Below are 19,734 nucleotides of genomic sequence, written 5' to 3'. Positions count from 1 at the left end.
GTCTAGCAGTTCCAATGATACCACTCAATTATCCTGGATATTAGTTTATTTTTTAGAATAGTTAAAACACTATACTTTTCAATTATAAGAACTAATATATTCTTTTCCTTTATAAACCAAATTTTGTGGTGTTCAACAACGCTGACTGACATGGTTACAGAAACTCACAGCCACCAGGTGCCTTGACAGTAACCATGGCTACAGGCATCTTCTAAGTGCCCAAAGGAGTTGTAGCACTGCTCCTGGTTCAGGTCCTCCAAAGGAATGTGGGCTAGAGAATAGCAAACATGTCACAGTATCAAGTCAACAGAAAGAGTCCAGACAGTTTTTAACTGACCTATGGTTGCACTATCCATAAGAGATGGTCCATCCTCTTATCAAACACAGGCTCGGGGTGTTTCCAAGGTACACCTATACTCACCACGAAGAAGGGACAAGGTTACAGGGTGGGGTATGTCCAACTAACAGACATGCTGAAGCACAGACCTCCAGCATCATCAGAATATGATCTTATTTGGAGACATGGCCTCTAAGCAGTAGTTAGGATAAAGGAATCAGGGCACCTAGCCCAATCCTTAGGAAGAGGAAAAATCTGCACAGAGCTGTGCACGGAGAAAAGGCAATGAGAAGATGCTAGGGGGAGACAGCCATCTACAAAACAGAGGGCAGAAGTCACCAGACACCAGGGAACCTTGCAACAGGTCTTCCTTCATAGCCTCGGAGGGAGGCAATCCCCCACACCTAGATGTGATGGCTATTCTTGGTTGTCAAGTTGACTATATCTGGAATTAACCAAAACCTAAATGGTTGACTACACCTGTGACGGGCTTCTTCTTAACTAAATCATGCAGAGGGTGAAGACCCACTTCTAATCCAGATCTTTGAGGTAGGGAGATCCAACTTTAATCTGGGCCACACCTTCCGCTGGCAGCCTCTGTAAAGATTGTAGAGGAAGGAAGCTTGCTCTCTCTTTGCCTGTTTGCTCTCCCCCTTGCTGGCAAGTCCATCCCTTCACTGGCATTAGAGCCTATTTCTTTTGAATTCTGGTGTATACAGAAGACCAGCTGAGACACCCAGCCTCATGGAAACACCTACTGGCTCCTTAGAACTTTGTTGGTAGACAGCCATTGCTGAACTAGCTAGACCACAGCTTGTAAGCCATTCTAATAAATTAGACACACACACACAGACACACATTATAGACAGATAGATAGATAGATAGATAGATAGATAGATAGATAGATAGATAGATTCCTTCTATAAGTCCTGTTCCTCTAGAGAACCCTAACATATATACTTGATATTGGCTATAATAAGAGGGTAACTTTCTGCTGTTTTCTCTCCCGGTCTAGGGTAGTCTCTCTCTGCAGCCCTTGCACATAGGCAGTGCTGTGGAGGGAAGAGGGGAGGGGCAGTGAGGAGAAGGGAACAGAATGCACACAGGCAGGGAACAGCACATCTGCAAGTGTGGGATGCAGAAGAGACTCAGAGGAGTGCTTGGGATCTTAAAGAGACAGCTCAACCCTAAGGGCCCAGGCAAAGCCACGCAACATCATCATAAGGAAAACGGCTGGCTCCTGCACCTGCGGTCGCAACTGGAACTTGTCTGCAGAAACTTACATCAAGGCAAAAACTTGAATCAGAAAAAAAAAATATATGAGGCCCCAAGTCAAAGACTTTCAAGAGTCTTAGGGGCAAACAGCACAGGTTTCTAAGTTAGCACAAGTGGAGGCTGCCGGGGAGTCTGCCAGGCATGCAGGAGTGCGTCACAGACACAGCTGTGCAATTGATGCCATAGAAGTCTAAGTCACAGAACGAAGCATCCTCTAGAGCCCAGGTTCCCTAAGCAACTGTCTGATAGACAACGCGGATCCTCAGACAGCGTCCTCGGCCCTCAACAGAACATTCACTGTTAGTCTGCACCTGGTACCTGGCGCCTGGCATTTCCATATGTTGTCAGGTCTGAGTTCCACAGGGCACAGGGTACATTAGCATGGCCCGCCATGGACAAGATGTCCAGCTAGACTGTGAAATAGCAGGCTTCCTCATCTGCTATGATTTGAGTCTTAAAATGTCCCCCGAAGGATCCTGTGTCAAAGGCTTGGCAACTACTGGAAGGTGGTGGCGCCTTCAGGGTGTGAGGCCTGGAAAGAGCTGCCAGGACGATTGGATCCCTCTCGGCTTCCTGGCTGGCAGGAGGTGAACAGCTCTGCCTGAGCCTGCACACCTGTCACAGCGGAGTGCAGTCTCACCACAGGCCCCCGAGCATCCAGGCCAAATGACCCTGGACTTAAGGTGTGAGCCAAAATAAATGTCCTTCCTTATAAGCTGCTTACCTCAGAGTTTTTGTTTCCACGGTGACAGAACGCTGACTCCACACTCTCTTCATCAATGGCAGCACACCTTCCTGTGCTGGCTCGGGTTTTCATAATTAAGTGTGCTGACCATGCAGCGCAAGCCACAGACATTTGCTTCTTATAACCTAGGGGCTGAGCCTAAACCAAGGATCAAAGCAGTTCTGTGACTAGCAAGTCCTTCCCTTCCCGGCATTCAGCTAAAGGATTGCTTGTGGCCCTGTAATGGGTTTGCAACGGGATGTGATGGTCAGTCTAGATCAGTGGTTCTCAGCCTTCCTAATGCTGCAACCCTTTAATACAGTTTGTGCTGACCCCCAACTGTAGTTTCAATAATTTTCATTGCTACTTCATAACTGTAATTCTGCTATGTTATGAATCACAAGGCAAATGTCTGTGTTTTCCAATGGACTTAGGTGATTCCTGTAAAAAGGTTATTTGAACCCCCAAAGGGGTCACAACCCATAAGTTGAGAACCACTGATCTAGATTGTCGACTTGACTGGACTGCCCAGGAGAACAGGGAAGTATATATCTGGATGTGATTGTAACGACGTTTCTAGAGATGATTATCTGACGGTGAATGATTTAATCCTCTGGTAGAGTCATAATATAACGGCATTATCAGTGCTTGGTAAAAGTATGAGCAAGGCCCAGCTAGAGGAAGTAGGCGGTTGGGGCGTGCCCTATAGGAGTATGTCTTGCACTAGCAATTTCCTGTTTTCCCTTTCTTGGCTTCCTGTCTGCAGTGAGGAAGAGGATCCACTCCCACTGCTGTGATGTACTGCCCTAGAGTGTAGGGCCAAGCCACCACAGACTGAACTCTCTAAAACCATGAGTCAAAACAAATCTTTCTTCCCCTTTTCCTAATTGTGTTAGATCTCTGGTCAAAGTGGGCAGATAGCGCACTGGCTAATAGTGCAGGTTGCCAAGGGTTCTCTTATCTGCCCTGTCTAAAGATACTGTCTGTGGGACTGGGACAATAACTCGGTTGATGAAGTACTTGCCTTGCAAACCAGAAGATCCGAGCTTGATCGCCAGAAACCACATATATAAAATGAAAGGCTTGGTAGCATGCACATAGAATTCCAATGCTGGGAGGGCAGGTAAAGATGGGCAAGAGAGGATTCTTAACCTAGTGAGTTCCAGGCATGTGAGAGGCACTGTCTATAAAACAAGTATATGTGTCCCAGGAAACAACCCCACCTCCTCCCTTTTACCCAACCGCAAGCACCTGTTCACCCAGAATCTTCTTAATGGCCCTTCAAGACGCTTGTGCTATAGCGGTCATTCATTTGTCAGCTGCCAGGTAGACCGAGAGTCCTATTTTAGTGTCCCTCTGTGTCCTTCCTGTTTATCTCCACTTGCTCACAGGTCTGCTTAGCAACTAGGAAACAGCGAATAAATAATTTATCCCATCGACACCCAGGCTTCCCTCCCTCAACTAGACGGGTGCTTCAAATTCACTCTAGAGTCAATGTGGACTGTGAAATATTGGGAGCACCAGAAAAGCTGAGGTGGAGAATCTAAGATAATAACTTTGGAGCCAGGAGGTCAGCTCTTGGTTGCGTGACCCTTTAAAAGCGACTCAAGCCTGGCAGTCCCACGTGTGAAGGCAAACGTGCCACCACAAGGGTTAAACTAAAACAACCGGCTGCATACCGAGACCTTTTGGTTCATGAGTAATTTTATTTAATGTCTAGCTATTTAGAAGATCAACCCAGAACTCAAAGGAACAGGTAAATGATGCGAGAGACCTCCAGTTTTGAAAACATTCTACGAACGGAAACACTAACAACCCAGAGTCTGTGAAGGGTGGAGGCTGGAAGGAGACCCCATCACTCCTGCCTCTCCCCAAACCTTCCCTGCTCACTGCTCCAACACACCGTGTTGGTTCCCACACGAAGGCATAATTTAATAAGCTTTCAATTGCCGAGGCCTGTGTGTTTTAGAACCCGGAGGGTCAATTAGCACTAGAGTGCGGGCACTAGGGTAGCACTCGTAATTTAAGACAATTACCTCTGGCGTGCAGGAGCACGGGGCCATGCATTTCAAGGCGCATTTGGAGTATAGCATTTCTTCGCCTTTTCATGAATATTTGATATTTTCAGAGACCGTATTTGCTCGTTTCCAGAAAGAGATCAGACAAAGGTAGAAAGCTATTCTCTCACTAACTAACTAGCACTTGTCAGGCCTCTGTATCCCACGTCTCTGCCAAGGCGCCATCTTCTACTTACTGGGGTGAGAACAGTCAATGGCTAGGGCCAGAGAGGAGCTTGTCACCCTTCGACCTCAGTTCTGATTGGTCCACTCTCACCTTCAGCACCTTCTTAGCCCAAGACACAACTGCATGAGCCACTGTGGCTAGGATTTCCTTATCCCGGGGAAGGAGAACACAAATGTTTAGGATTTCTGGAGAAATGTTACAAGCAAAAGACCTTATAGATCTCAGCTACCTCAAGTTTGCCGAAGGCAGCACACTCCTGCAGATGGAAGAAATTAATTTTTTAAAATAATATCCTTGGTTAAACATACAGGAGCTGAAACAGAAGTGAAGAACTGGAGAGGACCAGGCGTCAGGAAAATTGCACCGATCACTTTATTTAGGTAAATTGACTATTTTTCTGCAAAGTAGCTCAGAGACAAGACCACCCCTGGGCAAGCATAGTTCCCAGAGCTTGTGCTTATCCAACTAATAACAGCAAATCACTCACTTGATAAACACATAACCACGTGTACGCTTCCGTTGCTTTTAGAGTAGGGCTTTTTTTTTTTTTTTTTTTGAAATACTGTAATTTGTGCTTGGGAGGTAAACTGTTTCAATGTACGCTCAACCCCGCCATACTCATGCTTTCTAAAACATTAAATTATCTTGTTAAGATTACATGGGACACCTGACAACTTAGCAAAATGTAAGTTACAGAAAGACACGCTATGAGACACTATGAGCATCTGCCCACAGGAATAGTCACTGGAGGTGATAACACAGTCACGTGGAAGCACATCCTACACTCCCATTTCCTCTCCTTTTCTCTTCTGTCTCTGTAACCCACGAGCAATGTGCAAGTGACTGAGGAGTTCCAGCCCCTTCACCAGTGTCTGCCAAAGCCTTGGGTACCGTGACCTTGAACACAGGACTAGGGAAAGCAGGCTGTGCTGCTTTTCCTACAGAAGCATGGCCACTGGATTCAGAAAGTGTCTGAAGCACTCAGTTGGCACCAAGTGTTTTAAAGACGAGGTCCCAGAAAGGAAGCTCAATGGTTAGGTATTAGTGTGAATGAGGCCCAACGTTGAGTTCCCAGCTCCCAACCCACACCAAGCAAACAAAGTAATCACACATATGTAACCTGAGTTTATATGTACATTTTAAAGATAGAGTACAGTTTCTCTACCGTCAAGAAACAGTTCCTGGCTTCCTTATCCGGACAGCGAGGAGTGAGTCAAAGGCCTGGTTATTGCCATACTTTAATGCCTCGTGTGTGTGTGTGTGTGTGTGTGTGTGTGTGCATGCATGCACATGTGTGAGCAGGCACGTGCATATGTTCACCCATGCATGTGAAAACCAGAGATGAATGTAATACTTCTTCTATTGCTTTCCACCTTGGTTTTTAGACACGGGGTCTCTCATTTTACCTACGTCTCAGCCCTAAGCTGCCATTTTTAACTGGCAACAGCCAAACATTTCTTTCACATGTCTACTCCACTTATCTTAATGACAGTCTGTAATTTTTCATCTCTTTCCTATTGGATGCAGTCAATGAGAGGAGAGGGTGTCCACATTTAGGGACTAGGAAGGCTCGTTAACATGAAATATCACTTAAATCCAAGGTATTGTGACCTTGAGAGCATTGCAACTGAAAATGTTGTACTTGTAATGTACAAATCCGGGAAATGGATGCGTGATAAAGCTCGGTGCACAAGCCAAGCTATTTCCTCAGTGTCTGCGTGCTGACCTGCTTTCACTGTGTGGTTTGTGATCCCCAAAAGACATTTTTTAAAAGCACATCTCTACACATGGGGTGACTCGCATTGTCAAAGATGCGTGCTTTCCAGCAAAGGGGATAAGACAAGCTGGATACCATCACACGGAGCAGACATACCCTAGCAGGCACCCATGGGGAGCTAAATCTAGTGTGAGAAACAGGCAGCTTCATAAATGGTTAGGAAGCAATCCTATTTCACAGGAGCAGAGCCAGGGCTATCCCTGAGTGAAGAAGAGACGGCAAACAGAGCCTAAAGACTGGGCAGCTGACCCCTCAGGTATTCAGAGCATTCTCCACAGTCAGGGGCTGGGGCCACACACCGTGGCAGGATGTGGAGGGCTCCAGCTATGCTACTAAACAAGGTGCCAGGGAGATATGGAATGATAGGCTTGGGCCTACAACATAAGCAAGGTCTGTCTGTGTACCTTAACTTCCTTCAGTGGAAGTCCAGTGTCCTAAAGTCACCAAAGGGCTGACCCAGGGAAAGAGAGAAACTGGCCATACTGACAGAAAGGGGTTTTCTATAAAAACATGCAGAGAATAGGCATTTTGTAGATTTGTATGACTTTTCTATTTTTGACTGATATTTCCAAATCCTGCATAGTTAAGAAATGGAGGGAAAACCCTTTCATGGCTTCAGAGTCTACAATTAGATCTGTACAGAAAATCAAGATGCAAGTGAATTAAAATGTCTTTACTAACGAAGCACCACTATATGCAATGAATCCCCACCAAATACAATGTAGTGAGTAATACAATGCTTTTAACACCACTTTACATGATATGTATGTGTTTGCACATGTGTGTGCTGGTGCATGTGGAGTGTGCTTGCATGGATGTGCGTGCATTTGTACATGTGTGTGCATATATGTGGAGGTCACAGGTCAAGTTCAGGTAGCGATCCTCAGAAACTATACAGTTTTTTGAGACAGGCCTTCTCACTGTCCTGGAGCTCACCGAGTATGCTAAGTTGGCTGGCCAGTGAGCCCCAGGGCCAGGCTGTCTTTGCTTCCCCACCCAGCTCTGGGATCACACACCTAAGAAACCGCCTGGTTTCCAGGCGGGTGTTGATGGAACTCCTACCTTACACACCGATCCATCACTGATCCATCTCCCTCAGGCCCTCGACGTGGCTCTTAGAGCCAACAGAGCTGGAGGAGAATTCGCTCCAGTCTGTAAACTGTTGTTTTCTACAAGTTTCCAGTCTTGACAACAGGACAAACCTCCAAGCCCTTGAAAGGAATCTGTGCTTCAGCAGCAGTGCTACTTCTTTTTTCCAGCATTGTAAGTAATGAAAGCTTATTATACACTGGGTTTGTAACTATCATCCTGACATCTGCAGGAAATGACATTCTCTGTCCATAAGGCCCTGGCTGGAGAGAACACAGGTTACAACCCGTGTGTGTCTGTACACACAATACAGGACAATAGCAATGACGTTACAAAGGAATTGAATAAAATAAAATAAAACAAAACTAGATTCAGTAAATGGGCAGATTTTGAGGTTAATTTCTCCTTGTATGTCCACAACAGACCAGGAACCTGAGTCTAACCTGCTCTGTAGAGTTCCTGCTCATTAATCCACGGAGCAAGTTACACTGGCAGCGTAAACTGAGCTCCTCCTACAACAACCTTCCTTCAGCAGGAGGGTAACCTCGCCTAACTTCCTTCAGCAGGAGGGTAACTTCACCTCCCTTCCGTGTAAACCCAAAGCAGAAGCTCAAGCTCTTTATTAGTACACTGCTGCCATGTCCGGAACGGGAGTTATTTTCCTCTCAGTGCTAAGCAGATGATTAAGCAAGGCTTTTTTTCCATTGCACAAGGACCTCACAGAGCACACAGCTGATATACCTAGCAGAAATGTCACCCCATGTGTCCCTGGGACAGCTCAAGGCAGTCACTAACTACGTCTAGGCATAGTTCTCCCAGCAGGATGCAATCCCCCAAAACACACGAATCCTACTAGGAAGAACATGGTAACTATTAAGATTCCTAAAAGACCATTTCATTTTTAATCTGGTTACTGCCATTATTACAATTCTCCATCGCTCTAGGGTGGTGGTTCTCAACCTTCCTAATGGCTGTGACCCTTTAATACAGTTCTTCATGTTGTGGTAACCCTCAACTATAAAAATTATTTTGTTGTTACTTCATAACTGTAATTTCACTACTGATATGAATCATAATGTAAATATCTGTGTTTTCCGATGAGCACAGGGGTCACGGCCCACCGGTTGAGAACTGACGCTCCAGAGCCTAGCAGTCACAAATTAGATTAGTCTCCAGTATCCTAAGCACGGACTCCGACTACTGTGAACACAGGACCAGGCAGGATTTTATCTACACGGGAGCAGCCACATGCTCCCTACCCAGCTGGTAGCTGTGCCAGCTGACTCTCCCACTACAGATCTTACCTGGGACAAGAACCACAGTCTTACTGGAAAATGGGCAGTGGGCATAAAGACCCACCCTTAACCAAGATGCTATTTGCTATTGATACCTGCTGGGAGAGGGGAAATCCCTTTCACCAGCAGAGTGACACTGGGCTGTCACCCAGGCTACTGTAGGCCTGGTGCTCAGCAGCGGTCAGTGAGCCATACAACATGGACTCCACATTTTCCGTGTGCCTTCATTGTTGTTAAGGTTTGGTGGGTTATTTTTCTCTTTTTTAAACCTTTTTTTGTTGTTGTTTTTTTCTTCTTTTGTGGGGTTTTACTATTGTTTGGTTTTGAGAGAAAGTAAATGAAATTGGGTGGGTGGGTAAGGAGGTGGGAAGGATCTGGAAGGACTTGGAAGGAAGGAGAAGAATACAAGGAAAATACACTGCTCGTGAATTCTGAAAATAATTTTGAGATGTAATAGAGAAAAAAGCAGGAAGGAAGAATGCAGCACTTGGCACTTACAGCACTCCCACGCAGAACTGTCCACCTGTGGCAGAACCTTCTCCATGTCCTCCCTCCCCTGGCTGCCTCACAGCTCCCTCATCCTGCACGCACACACAAAGGGCTCTGACCCAGCAGCCTTGCTCAGCCTTGGCAGTGACCTTTCGATCTCTCTTCCTCTCTTCACTTTAAAAACTCACTGAAGAATGACAAGTTCTGGTCTAAAGTATAGCCAGGTACAACATCTACCAAAAGGTAGCAAAACCGGGGATCTAAGATTCAGTAAATTACTTGGGCCATCAATATCTTCAATTCTTAAGCACACTGAGGAGTCGCCTCTGAAACTGCCACCTTATCCATTCACAGACATGATCTTTCAATTCCTAAGCACACTTCTGGAGAACAGTTCTGTGAAAATCACATGTTTATATGTTAGGAACATGCACATAGTCTACAGACCAATAAGCAACTTCTATGGTCTCTAACATGGGAAAGTATAAACTAGTATCAACAGGAAGCCATCGAGGGGCAAAAGTCATTGGTTAAACAGACAGTAAGTCCAAATGTGTGTGCACATTGTGCCTCTGTGGTGTGCAACCTGTGCAAAGACCTCACGCCCTTCTCACGCTGCGTGTGTTCTTACCCGGACACTGAATGGCAACCTCTGCCTTAAGATGAAAGAAGAGACACTCGGAGGGAAGCAGAGGAGGGGCTGGCTGCTGCCCACGCCAGTTTCCCCCCACTGCTCTAGCTTTTCCAACTCAACATTAGGAAAGAAAATCCAAAGGGAAGGAATGAAACCTTGGCGGTTTCGGTAAGTCACATGATGGAACGCTGGCAAAAACTAACCAGTTCAATTCACCAATAAATACAATCGCTATAAAAAGTCAAATCAAGAATGCTTCAAGGAGGAAGGGTCAGGAAAGGTCCACAACAGTCAGGGGAGTATCTGCTGTTATCTCCTGAAGAGTCGCAATAGATCATTGAGTTTTCACTTCCATTCTGTCCAAGCGTCCAGGCGGCTGCCTGGTCATGAAGTAATCCAGTCATTTCTCAGAGAAGATTACTAAAATACCAAATACTCAGATCAGTCATAAACATAAAGTAATAAATAAGTATAAAAAAATTTAAAAGTCAACTCTAAGAATTAAAACACATTGCTCACTTTTGTAAATGGTTTGAGAATAAGGGAAAGATAAAATCTATTAGACTATACTATTTTAAAATTAGACATGGCCACTAGATAATAACTATTATACCGGAGTCAAAACAATTAAAACAGAGGAAATAAAGCCGTTTCTCCATCCGGTCTGACATGGCAGCCTCTGCCATTTCCATACAAAGGCCCAGGGTTTTCGGTCCTGCTTGAATCTGGTGGAGATTTATCAGTTGAATCCTGTCTTCCACTCAAACTCTGATTAAAATGAACAGTAAGCTATTTGTATGTCTGCAACGATTTCCTTTGCAGGGTACGCCAGACTTGAGCTTTACTCTGCAAAAATCATTTCCAATTAGCTATTTAATCTCTACATGTTTGCTTAAAATCCACCTGCGCCACCCTGGAGCGCGATGGCGGCCGAGGCTGGGCAGCAGCTGCGGGAGGAGTCAAGGGGCTGTTGGCTGTTATTAAGTTCAATGGGAGCCACATGTACGTGGGTCTGACACAGTGATTTTTGTGACTCATGACCCAACTCGACCTATTGGATTTGGGAAAAAAAAAAAAAAAAAAAAAAAAAAAAAAAAACAAAAAAAAAAAACACTTGGATCCCTAGTAATCATTATTGAGGCATAAAAAGTGAATGTTACGGAAGCAAAACCCTCTAGGACTGCTGTTGTTTCTCTAGATTCCCCCAAGCAGGGGACGGTGAGGGACATTGAGAACCTGAACAAGCAGAGCTCCAGCAAACGATGCTCCCCAGATTTTAGTTTCACAGCTGGTTATAAAAGAGCAGAAACAGAGAAAGAATCCAGATTTATCATCTGGGAAAGAAAGACCTGATCTCCAAAGGCCTGCAACCACACAGCAGCACACAGCAGGTGGGCCATTCGGCACCAAGACACACTGAGACCACGCTACTGAAAGAGAGATGTTCCAAGTGCTGACAGGTGATGCCTTACACAGCCCGGCGGACTTGTCCTGAATCAGAGGGAAGCTACCCACTGGGAACCCCCACCGTCAGGAAGCAGTGCCCCTCACTTTCAGTAGACGATGCAGGCATGAAGCGGCGAGTCCTAGCGTACATCCCTGATGCGCTAAGGTTTGAGAATTCTGTCACTGACGACATGGGGCAAAGACAACTTCTGGACAAGGTGAGTGTGTTAGACGACTCTGGCTAGAAATCAAGCATGTCTAGTTGCATTCAGAACAGTGGAGTGGCTCCTTCTTGTCTGCAGATGTGAACCCGGGAGATGCCTACCTCTGCAGCACTTGGGAAGACAGGAAAGATGAAAAACTTCCAAACTGTCTCCCACCAGCTTTAAAAAACCAAACGTTGTCTAATCTAAACACTAATCTAGCTACCTGAGAAAAATGACAGAAATATGAACCAGACAGCAAACTGTACAAAGATATCTCAAATATTATTTCATTGACATGAAAATCAAAAATCCAAACAAGTTTACCCATAACTTAGAGACATCATGGAAAATTATAAACAGGATTCAGTGATGTCTCCAAAACAACTGGATAAAAGAAGGGTACAAAGAAGCGTCAATTGCCCTAGAAGCTTATTTCTTTCAGATACATCCAACAATCAATTTTAGACCCTAATTATGATTCATCTATGGCTTCTCTTCTAACTTCCACATAGCCAATCATACAGTGACCCCCCCCAATAATGAATCAGGTACCTGCAGGATACTACTGTTAAAAGGAACATGACAGGGACATGCCTACATCATGGTTGTCTTCTCAAAGAACTGGCTATCACTTCACCACAAGTGTTGATGGGAGATGGATGGATTAAATCTTGACACGCGTACTAGCTTAATAGGATTCACACCACTGCCAGGATTTCAAGGGTCTTTTTGGTGGTTAGCCATAAACGAGTGTTGGGTTTTTTTTTTTCCTACATCAACTGAAATGATTTTATGTTTTTTCTCTTTTCTCTGATAATAAAGTTTTAAAATAAAATGAAAGGATTTCCCTAACTACACCACACAATAGACTTGGTAAAGAAAATGCATGCTTCTGTAAGCATAATATATCTCCTTTATACTACATGATTTGGTTTGCTAATCAATCCTATATTATTTTCCTTCTTCATTGCTGAGATTAATTGGAAACTTTTCTTTCTTCCCCTGCCTCTATTGGTTTAGATCTGAAGGTTATAACAGCATCAAACCATATTAGAAAGCGGTGCGGTTTTCCCTGTTCCATGGGTAACCGTGTACAGTTGGGATTCTCTCCTCTCTGGGTACTCTAGAAAATGGTACCACAAGCATCCCACGGCTTGTGGCACTCTCCTTGCAGGACACACTGTGAGCTGTGGCCCACATCCCTCCAGCTGCACACCCACACGCATTTCCTACGTCTTCAAGTCTGGTTGTGCAAGTTCCCCGTTTTTCCTAAATAACTTCCCACTCCCTTTAGTAGAGGGGTTTCCAGACATTTCCTTTTAGCTATCGCTTTGCATTTTCCCAAATTAACACAGATCCCACTTTCCCAAGAATTCATTTGAACTCTTAAAATCACCGCTTTAGAATAGAGGGATAATTGAGCCATGTGCCTACAATTGAGGGCCTTTCGACTTGCCAGACGTGGCCAGGCCAGTGAACTCCGTAAAGAACAGGATGGTGACTTTCAGCATTTCCTGCTTGTGGGCTGTGTTGCCCTCCACTGGCCTCTGCCCTGGCAGCATTGTAGCTGTCACTGGCAGGACATGGACAAGCGTGCACAGCTGTTTTCCAATAAAACTTTACAAACTCAATGTGTGCATTTGGGACCTGACTGGACCGCCGCACTGAGAGTTTCTAAGTTACCTGTACTGTGACTCTCAGTGTGGGAGCCAGCAGCCACATGAAGCCACTGAAACCCAGCTTACTTGCACTGTCTTTTGGATAGTCACTGTCAATTCTGCAGAAATCTTGTGAAATCATGACGTTTCCTCCCTTCCAAAATATCCCAGCAGTGTATAAACCATTCACTGAGATAACTTCTTCCTGTATAGGCAACTGGTGTGGAAGCACTCGCTCAGTCAAGCCTGTGTTCTCAGAGTCAAATCTACATAAGTTAATGCCCCACAAGTATCTTTATTGATAGTACTCGTTGACAAGAAAGGAGCCCCAAGCAGGAGGCACTGAGCAGAGAGACAGTAATCTGCTCTCACTGATAAACAGGTCTGGGTGGCCTTGAATTCTCTAGCAGAAGATTCAGGAAGGTGTAATCTACTGGTCCTTGCTCTAATCTAACAAGCTATTAATATTCTGTATTTACCCTTCACCTTGGTTTTAATTAACATAAGATCACAGCCCAGAAAATTAACTGTTTATACCTTTCCCCCTAGAGATGCAGGAAAAAGGCTTGGGTCACTAAACCAGACCCAGAGAAAGAAATTCCTTCTCCCCTGGGTGCCAGCAAGTAAGTCAGATAGCTGGATGCAAATCAAACACCTTTGCCTTTCTCCCAGGCCTGCGGGTTACTATGGTTACCAGCGCTGTGTTCTCAGCCGCCAGGGCAAGAAGCTACAGTGCTCAAAAAGTGCCACAGCACTGCTACATTTTTCTACAATAATTAATCACAAACGTCCAGCCTAACTAGTCACACTTAAGACACGCAGTCAGTGCACGAAAACAACTTCTTAGAATTTTCTATTGATTCTTAATTAATCCTCCCGGTATCTGCTGGGGTGCTTCACAGCCACGCCCCCTCTGAGACACAAGGCACCTACTTGCCAGGTCCATCAGATTTTTATGATTCTGTGAAATGCATGCTTGTTAACTGTGTGTGGGGATGCAACCTGCAAACCACGTGGGATGGGAAGCAGAGCAAACAACAGCATGAAACATGGAAGGGGAAGCAGAAAGAAAGCTTTGGAGATGGCACAGGAGGAGTAAACGAGACACGATAAATGACTTGTGTGAGCGAATTTATTTTATTTATCCTCAGATATCTTTAGCCGGTTTTCGCCTGCTGTGGCAATCCTTCTGAACCCTGAGAGGATTAGTGGGGTTTACCCCCAACACTTACAGGACCAAGTTTGGTTGTCAGCACCAAGTACAACTCTGGCCACCTCTAAACACAGCTTGCATATGCCGACTCTGAGGAAGTATTTCCCAGAAGATCTCACCTCAGTGATGCTGGTCTCTTCCTAATGGCAGATTCTCCAACGCCAGCAGACCAACAGCCATTGTCCCAGCAAAACAAAGGATTTACCTTAGTGGTTTGGGTCTCTTGTTAACCACAGCTGATTCTTCAGCTCCAGCTGACTAGACACTACAGATTCTAAACACAAATGACCCAGCAGAGTTTTTTCTTCTTCCCTTTATCATCTGCGCTGCCTTCAACATTCTTACTTTCCACGCTCCTTCAGAACAGCCCACTGAGCTTTCCACACTCAGTGACTTTTCTAGCCCTAAGTTCCCTAGTCCTTCCATGATCCTCTCCAAACACCAACACGGCAATAGTCCATTATGCTGGCGCCTATCTGTCTTAGTTAGGGTTACTACTGCTGTGATGACACACATGACCAAAGGCAAGGGGGTGGTTTATTTGGCTTATACTTCCACATTACTGTTCACGATCAAGGGAAGTCATCACCGGAACTCAAGCAGGGCAGGAGCCTGGAGGCAGGAGTTGACACAGAGGCCATGGAGGGGTGCTGCTTACTGCCTTGCTCCGCATGGCTTGCTCAGCCTGCTTTCTTATAGAACCCAGGACCACCTTCCCAAGGATGGCACCACCTACAATGGGCTGGACCCTCCCCCACTGATCACTAATTAAGAAAATGCTTTAGAGGCCTTCTTACAGTCTAATCTTTTTTTAAGTATCAACTTTTTTATTTTTTATTTTTTAAAAAAAAACTATCTTATTTTACATACCAGTCCCAGTTCCTTCTCTCTCCCATACTCCCTGTCCCCCAGCTTCTCCCCATCCTACCCCCATCCACTCCTCAGAGAGGGTGAGGCCTCCCATGGGGAGTCAACACACTCTGTTACATCACTGGAGGCAGGACCAAGCCCCTGCCTATGTCCAGTCTTATAGAGGTGTTTTCTCCCTTGATGCTTCCTCGTCTCCAGTGACTCTAACTTATGTCAAGTTGACATAAAAATAGCCAGCACAGCCAGGAAGACACACACCTATAAAAATACTCTGGTACCCATAGTGTACCATTCTCCATGATCTGTTGGCATCTGGTGTTGGGGAATTGAATGCACCTGTACCCTATTGCTGCATAAAACTAAGCAGCTACCAAAACTTGACTATTAGCCACATTGGGAGGCATCTACCCAAAAGAACCTCCCTAGGAACCGCCCATTGCCACTTTATGCAAATCAACAGATGCCATTATGTCATGTGAAACTTCAGAGTTAACAAAGCCAAACGAGAGCAACACCGACCCATTGAAAATGTTTGGGACTATGTGAGTATAATATTACCAGGAGGTAATATTCTAAGTCCACAACATCTTTTTTTTTTTTTCCCGAGACAGGGTTTCTCTGTGGTTTTGGAGCCTGTCCTGGAACTAGCTCTTGTAGACCAGGCTGGTCTCGAACGCACAGAGATCCGCCTGCCTCTGCCTCCCAAGTGCTGGGATTAAAGGCGTGCGCCACCACCGCCTGGCAGCCCACAACATCTTGATGTTTAGTGATGAGGCTTTATGGCATGCACTCATAAGGACATACTAAATAGAGTAGTTTTACAATTGTCTTTCACAGAAATTGAACTGATTAATAATCATAGTAAATACCTTCCTGTAGCTGTATCAGATATAGTGTTTGACAAAGAACTTACGTCTAAAGAGTCCTCCTTCAATAGGATAAGGGCCATGTTCTGTGACACCAGCCGACAGGAATACCCTGAAATGGAGAAGGGACAACATGTGAACTTCATCCTTCCCGGGAATTCCTAATTCAGTGGCTGAGACTTCTCTTCTCTTCTGAAGATTTATTAAATTTTTATTTGTGTATGTGTGAGGGTTTGCACAAACAGGTGTGTAGTACCCAACATATGCACTTGAGTGAAAGCCAGAAAAGGGTTTCTGGGGTCCTCCCCAACCACCGTCTTCCCATTTCCTTGAGACAGGCTCTTCCCCTGAATAAGGAAAGGAGCCCATGTTTTCTCAGTTGGACTGGAAGCTAATAAACCCCAGCCATCCTCCTGTCTCTGCCCCACTTGAAGCTGAGGTTACACGCATACTCAGAGATCCATCTCACAGTATGTCAACCTCGTCACTATTGGCTAGAGGACTAGGGGCATGAGCCTAGGCTCACAGTGGACCTTGTGACCAGCTTGGAGAGACAAAGCTGGGAAGGTCTTTATAACTAATGGCCAAAATAAGTGCTTGCCAATTTTCTGTGGATTTTTTTCTTTATCTTGGATATTCTGGAATAACATTAAGACAAACTTTGGTTTACCTAAAATAACAGCAAACAGATCACGGAGATGAATGGAATCTATGCCCCTAGTTAGCATGGCCACTGCACAAGCAAGATAACCGTTTTCTTACTAGAGCTGGCAATTCTCAGAAGTCTCAAGGAATACTAGCTAGCATACCAAGGGAGTCACGCTCCTGCCAAAAGATCAGCACAATAGCCATCTAAAGAAGGGAGCCTAACTTTAAGTAAATAAATAAAGATGTTTAAAACGAGAGAATTTTCAATTAGAATCAACAATGTCAATCTTGTTCTCAAACCAAACTATCTCTCACTAAGGATGGTTGACAAAGCCTCAAAGAATTGTATTACTTTATATTTACTTAAAGTTAAATTATATGCAATATATACAACATATGTCTACATATTAAAATGAAATTATGCATATTGGACTAATAATAGTCCCCAAGAGCCATAGACTGTCTAACAAAAACTCCAGTACCATGCATGAGAAAACTTTTGGACAGGCTAGGCCATGTGACTCCCCAAACAATCCAGGCTATTGCCACTGCCCTCGGCTGCCTCTCAGAGGCTGAAGGCAACTAAGTTCCTGTCGCTGAAGACCATACACTTCCAACACGAGACTCAGAAGATTCACGCTGGATCTAACATGAAAGCCTCTTTCCTGCAGTCTAGTTTCATAGGATCAGAAAATACCATGCAGGTTTCCATGTGGGCGACACAACCAACATTCCTCTCATGGTGAGCCCAATGAACCATTAACAATGACCAGAATGGCAAACTATCCTTAATGGTATAAGAATGGCGCTCATATCTCAGCAGTAACCAACGGTTGTCTGATTGGACTTACGGTCTACCTGATAGGATGGAGATCATGCCTGGTACAAAAAAACCTAGCTAACAACCTGGGGCTAGTGAGGTCATGATTCTTAGGGAAAAAAAAACCATTACCCATCACAGACACAAAACAGAACTCAAAGCAGACAGAAAGTAAGACCAAGAAAATCTGTTGTAGATTGATTTTTGGCTTTTTTGTCGACAACAAATATTTTCACTTGTTCATTTTGGAATGGACACCAGAACCTTCACTCGGGATTGCTATTTGTTTAAGAGAAATATTTGGTAAAGTGCCTCAGACAACAAATTACAAAGACAAACATAATGGCTTCCAATAAAAACATTACTTTTGAAACCATATCCAAAAGTTTATTAATTACACAAATAAGTAATTCGGAGTTTCTCAAGTAACATTGCTCTTAAAAGACCAAGCTAGTATAGAGTGAGCATTCCTTATTCCACAGGCCTGAGACTAGATATGTTTCAGATTTTCTTATTTTTAAGTATGCATATTCAAAACAAGCCTTAATTTTGAAATGTTTGCATAAATATTATTGGTTGAGCATTTCTAATTGAAGAGTCTAAAATACAAAATGCTTCAAAATCTAAAACTGATTAGTTTTGGATGTGGAAGCATTTCAGATTTTTTACTTATTTTAAATTGTTTTTATTGAGCTATCTATTTTTTCTCCGCTCCCCTTTCTTTCTCTCCCCTCCCCTTCTACCTTCTCCCATGATCACCATGCTCCCAATTTCCTCAGGAAATCTTGTCTTTTTCTACTTCCCATGTAGATTAGATCCATGTCTGTTTATCTTACGGTTCTCACTGTTGTCTAGGTTCTCTGGGATTGACAACTTATATTGGAGAAATTGTGGGGCAAAGGGAATACTCCTTCATAGCTGGTGGGAGTGCAAATTGGTACAGTATGGCTATTTCTCAGAAAATTAGAAAGCAAACTACCTCAAGATCCAGCAATACCTTTTTTGGGTATATACTCAGAATGCTCAATCATACTACAAGGACATGTGCTCAACTATGTTCATAGTAGCATTATTTGTCATAGCCAGAACCTGGAAACAACCCAAATGTCCCTCAACCAAGTAATGGATAAGGAAAATGTGGTACATTTACACGATGGAGTACTGCACAGTGAAAAAGAATGACATATTGAAATTTGTGGGCAAATGGATAGATCTAGAAAACATCATATTGAGTGAGATAACCCAGACCCAGAAAGACAAATATAACATGTACTCCTCAGAAGTGGCTTTTAGACACAAAGCAAAGAAAAACCAGCCTACAATTCACAATACTAGATTTTTCTTTTTAAATTTAGGATTAAGGTTTTCTAAGGTGTGCCAGGTCTCAGGCTCTTGACTTCTGCTCAGATCCTGCTATTGGAACTCCTTCAGCCAATAGCATTTAAGATACTGGCCTACATTGGGCGTGGTCTCATGTATTATATATGCAGAACAAAGGAGTGTATGGGGCTCTTTGGCTGCTGGCTTCAGTTCTGGTTCCCAGTACACTGCACAGGACTGCAGATGGCTACCAATTCTGTGAGTTTACCCCCTAATAAATAAACCTTTATTATATACATCATTCTGGGCTAGTGTAGGAATATTTCCTTTTGCAACAAAGATGTTAGCTAAGTAAAACAGGGATTAAAATTAATTTTCACTCAATTCATTTTAGCCAGATAAAGCAGTCTGTTTCTAGGATATTCTTAGCTGTTTTTTTTCCCCCTGAGTTGTCAGTAATTTAATATTTATAATTGCTTTTTAGATAGGGTCTCATGTAGCTCTGGCTGACCTGGAACTTATTATGTAGACCAGTCCAGTCTGAAAATCACAGAGATCCACCTGCCTCTGTTTCCAAAGCTCTGGTTTTAAAGGTGTGCTCCTCTCTGCTTACTATTTATATTCAGAAGAAGTAGAATGATCTCACCATTTCTCTGCTAGGCTAATGTTAGTGCTTCTGTACTGAATGTTTGGAAAGTAGTGTTCATAGGACTGCAATGTGATTGAAGTCAACAGTAGAATCTGTCAACAGATGTAGCAAATCTCACCCACCATAGCAACCATACTTGTGGCCACGTTTGTGGGCAGGATTATTTACAGACAC

The 19,734-nt window shown here is 44.1% G+C and overlaps 1 protein-coding gene across 7 annotated transcripts in view; it reads right to left on the bottom strand.

Moving 5' to 3' along the window:
• Positions 1-19,734, bottom strand: part of Atp8a2 (ATPase phospholipid transporting 8A2) — a 538,932-nt gene that overhangs the window by 349,487 nt on the left and 169,711 nt on the right. For all 7 annotated transcript variants that reach the window (XM_050152334.1, XM_050152332.1, XM_050152331.1 and 4 more), the window contains one exon: positions 16,171-16,235. In XM_050152334.1, coding sequence (XP_050008291.1) covers positions 16,171-16,235 — 65 coding nt within the window. The remainder of the gene's footprint in view (positions 1-16,170; positions 16,236-19,734) is intronic.

Source organism: Alexandromys fortis, unplaced genomic scaffold (assembly GCF_014885135.2).
Source record: "Alexandromys fortis isolate MF-2015 unplaced genomic scaffold, M_Fortis_MF-2015_v1.1 scaffold_75, whole genome shotgun sequence".
In the NCBI taxonomy this organism is placed as follows: domain Eukaryota; kingdom Metazoa; phylum Chordata; class Mammalia; order Rodentia; family Cricetidae; genus Alexandromys; species Alexandromys fortis.
Note: the sequence above shows the minus strand (reverse complement) of the source record. Positions and strands in the feature narration are given on the sequence as shown.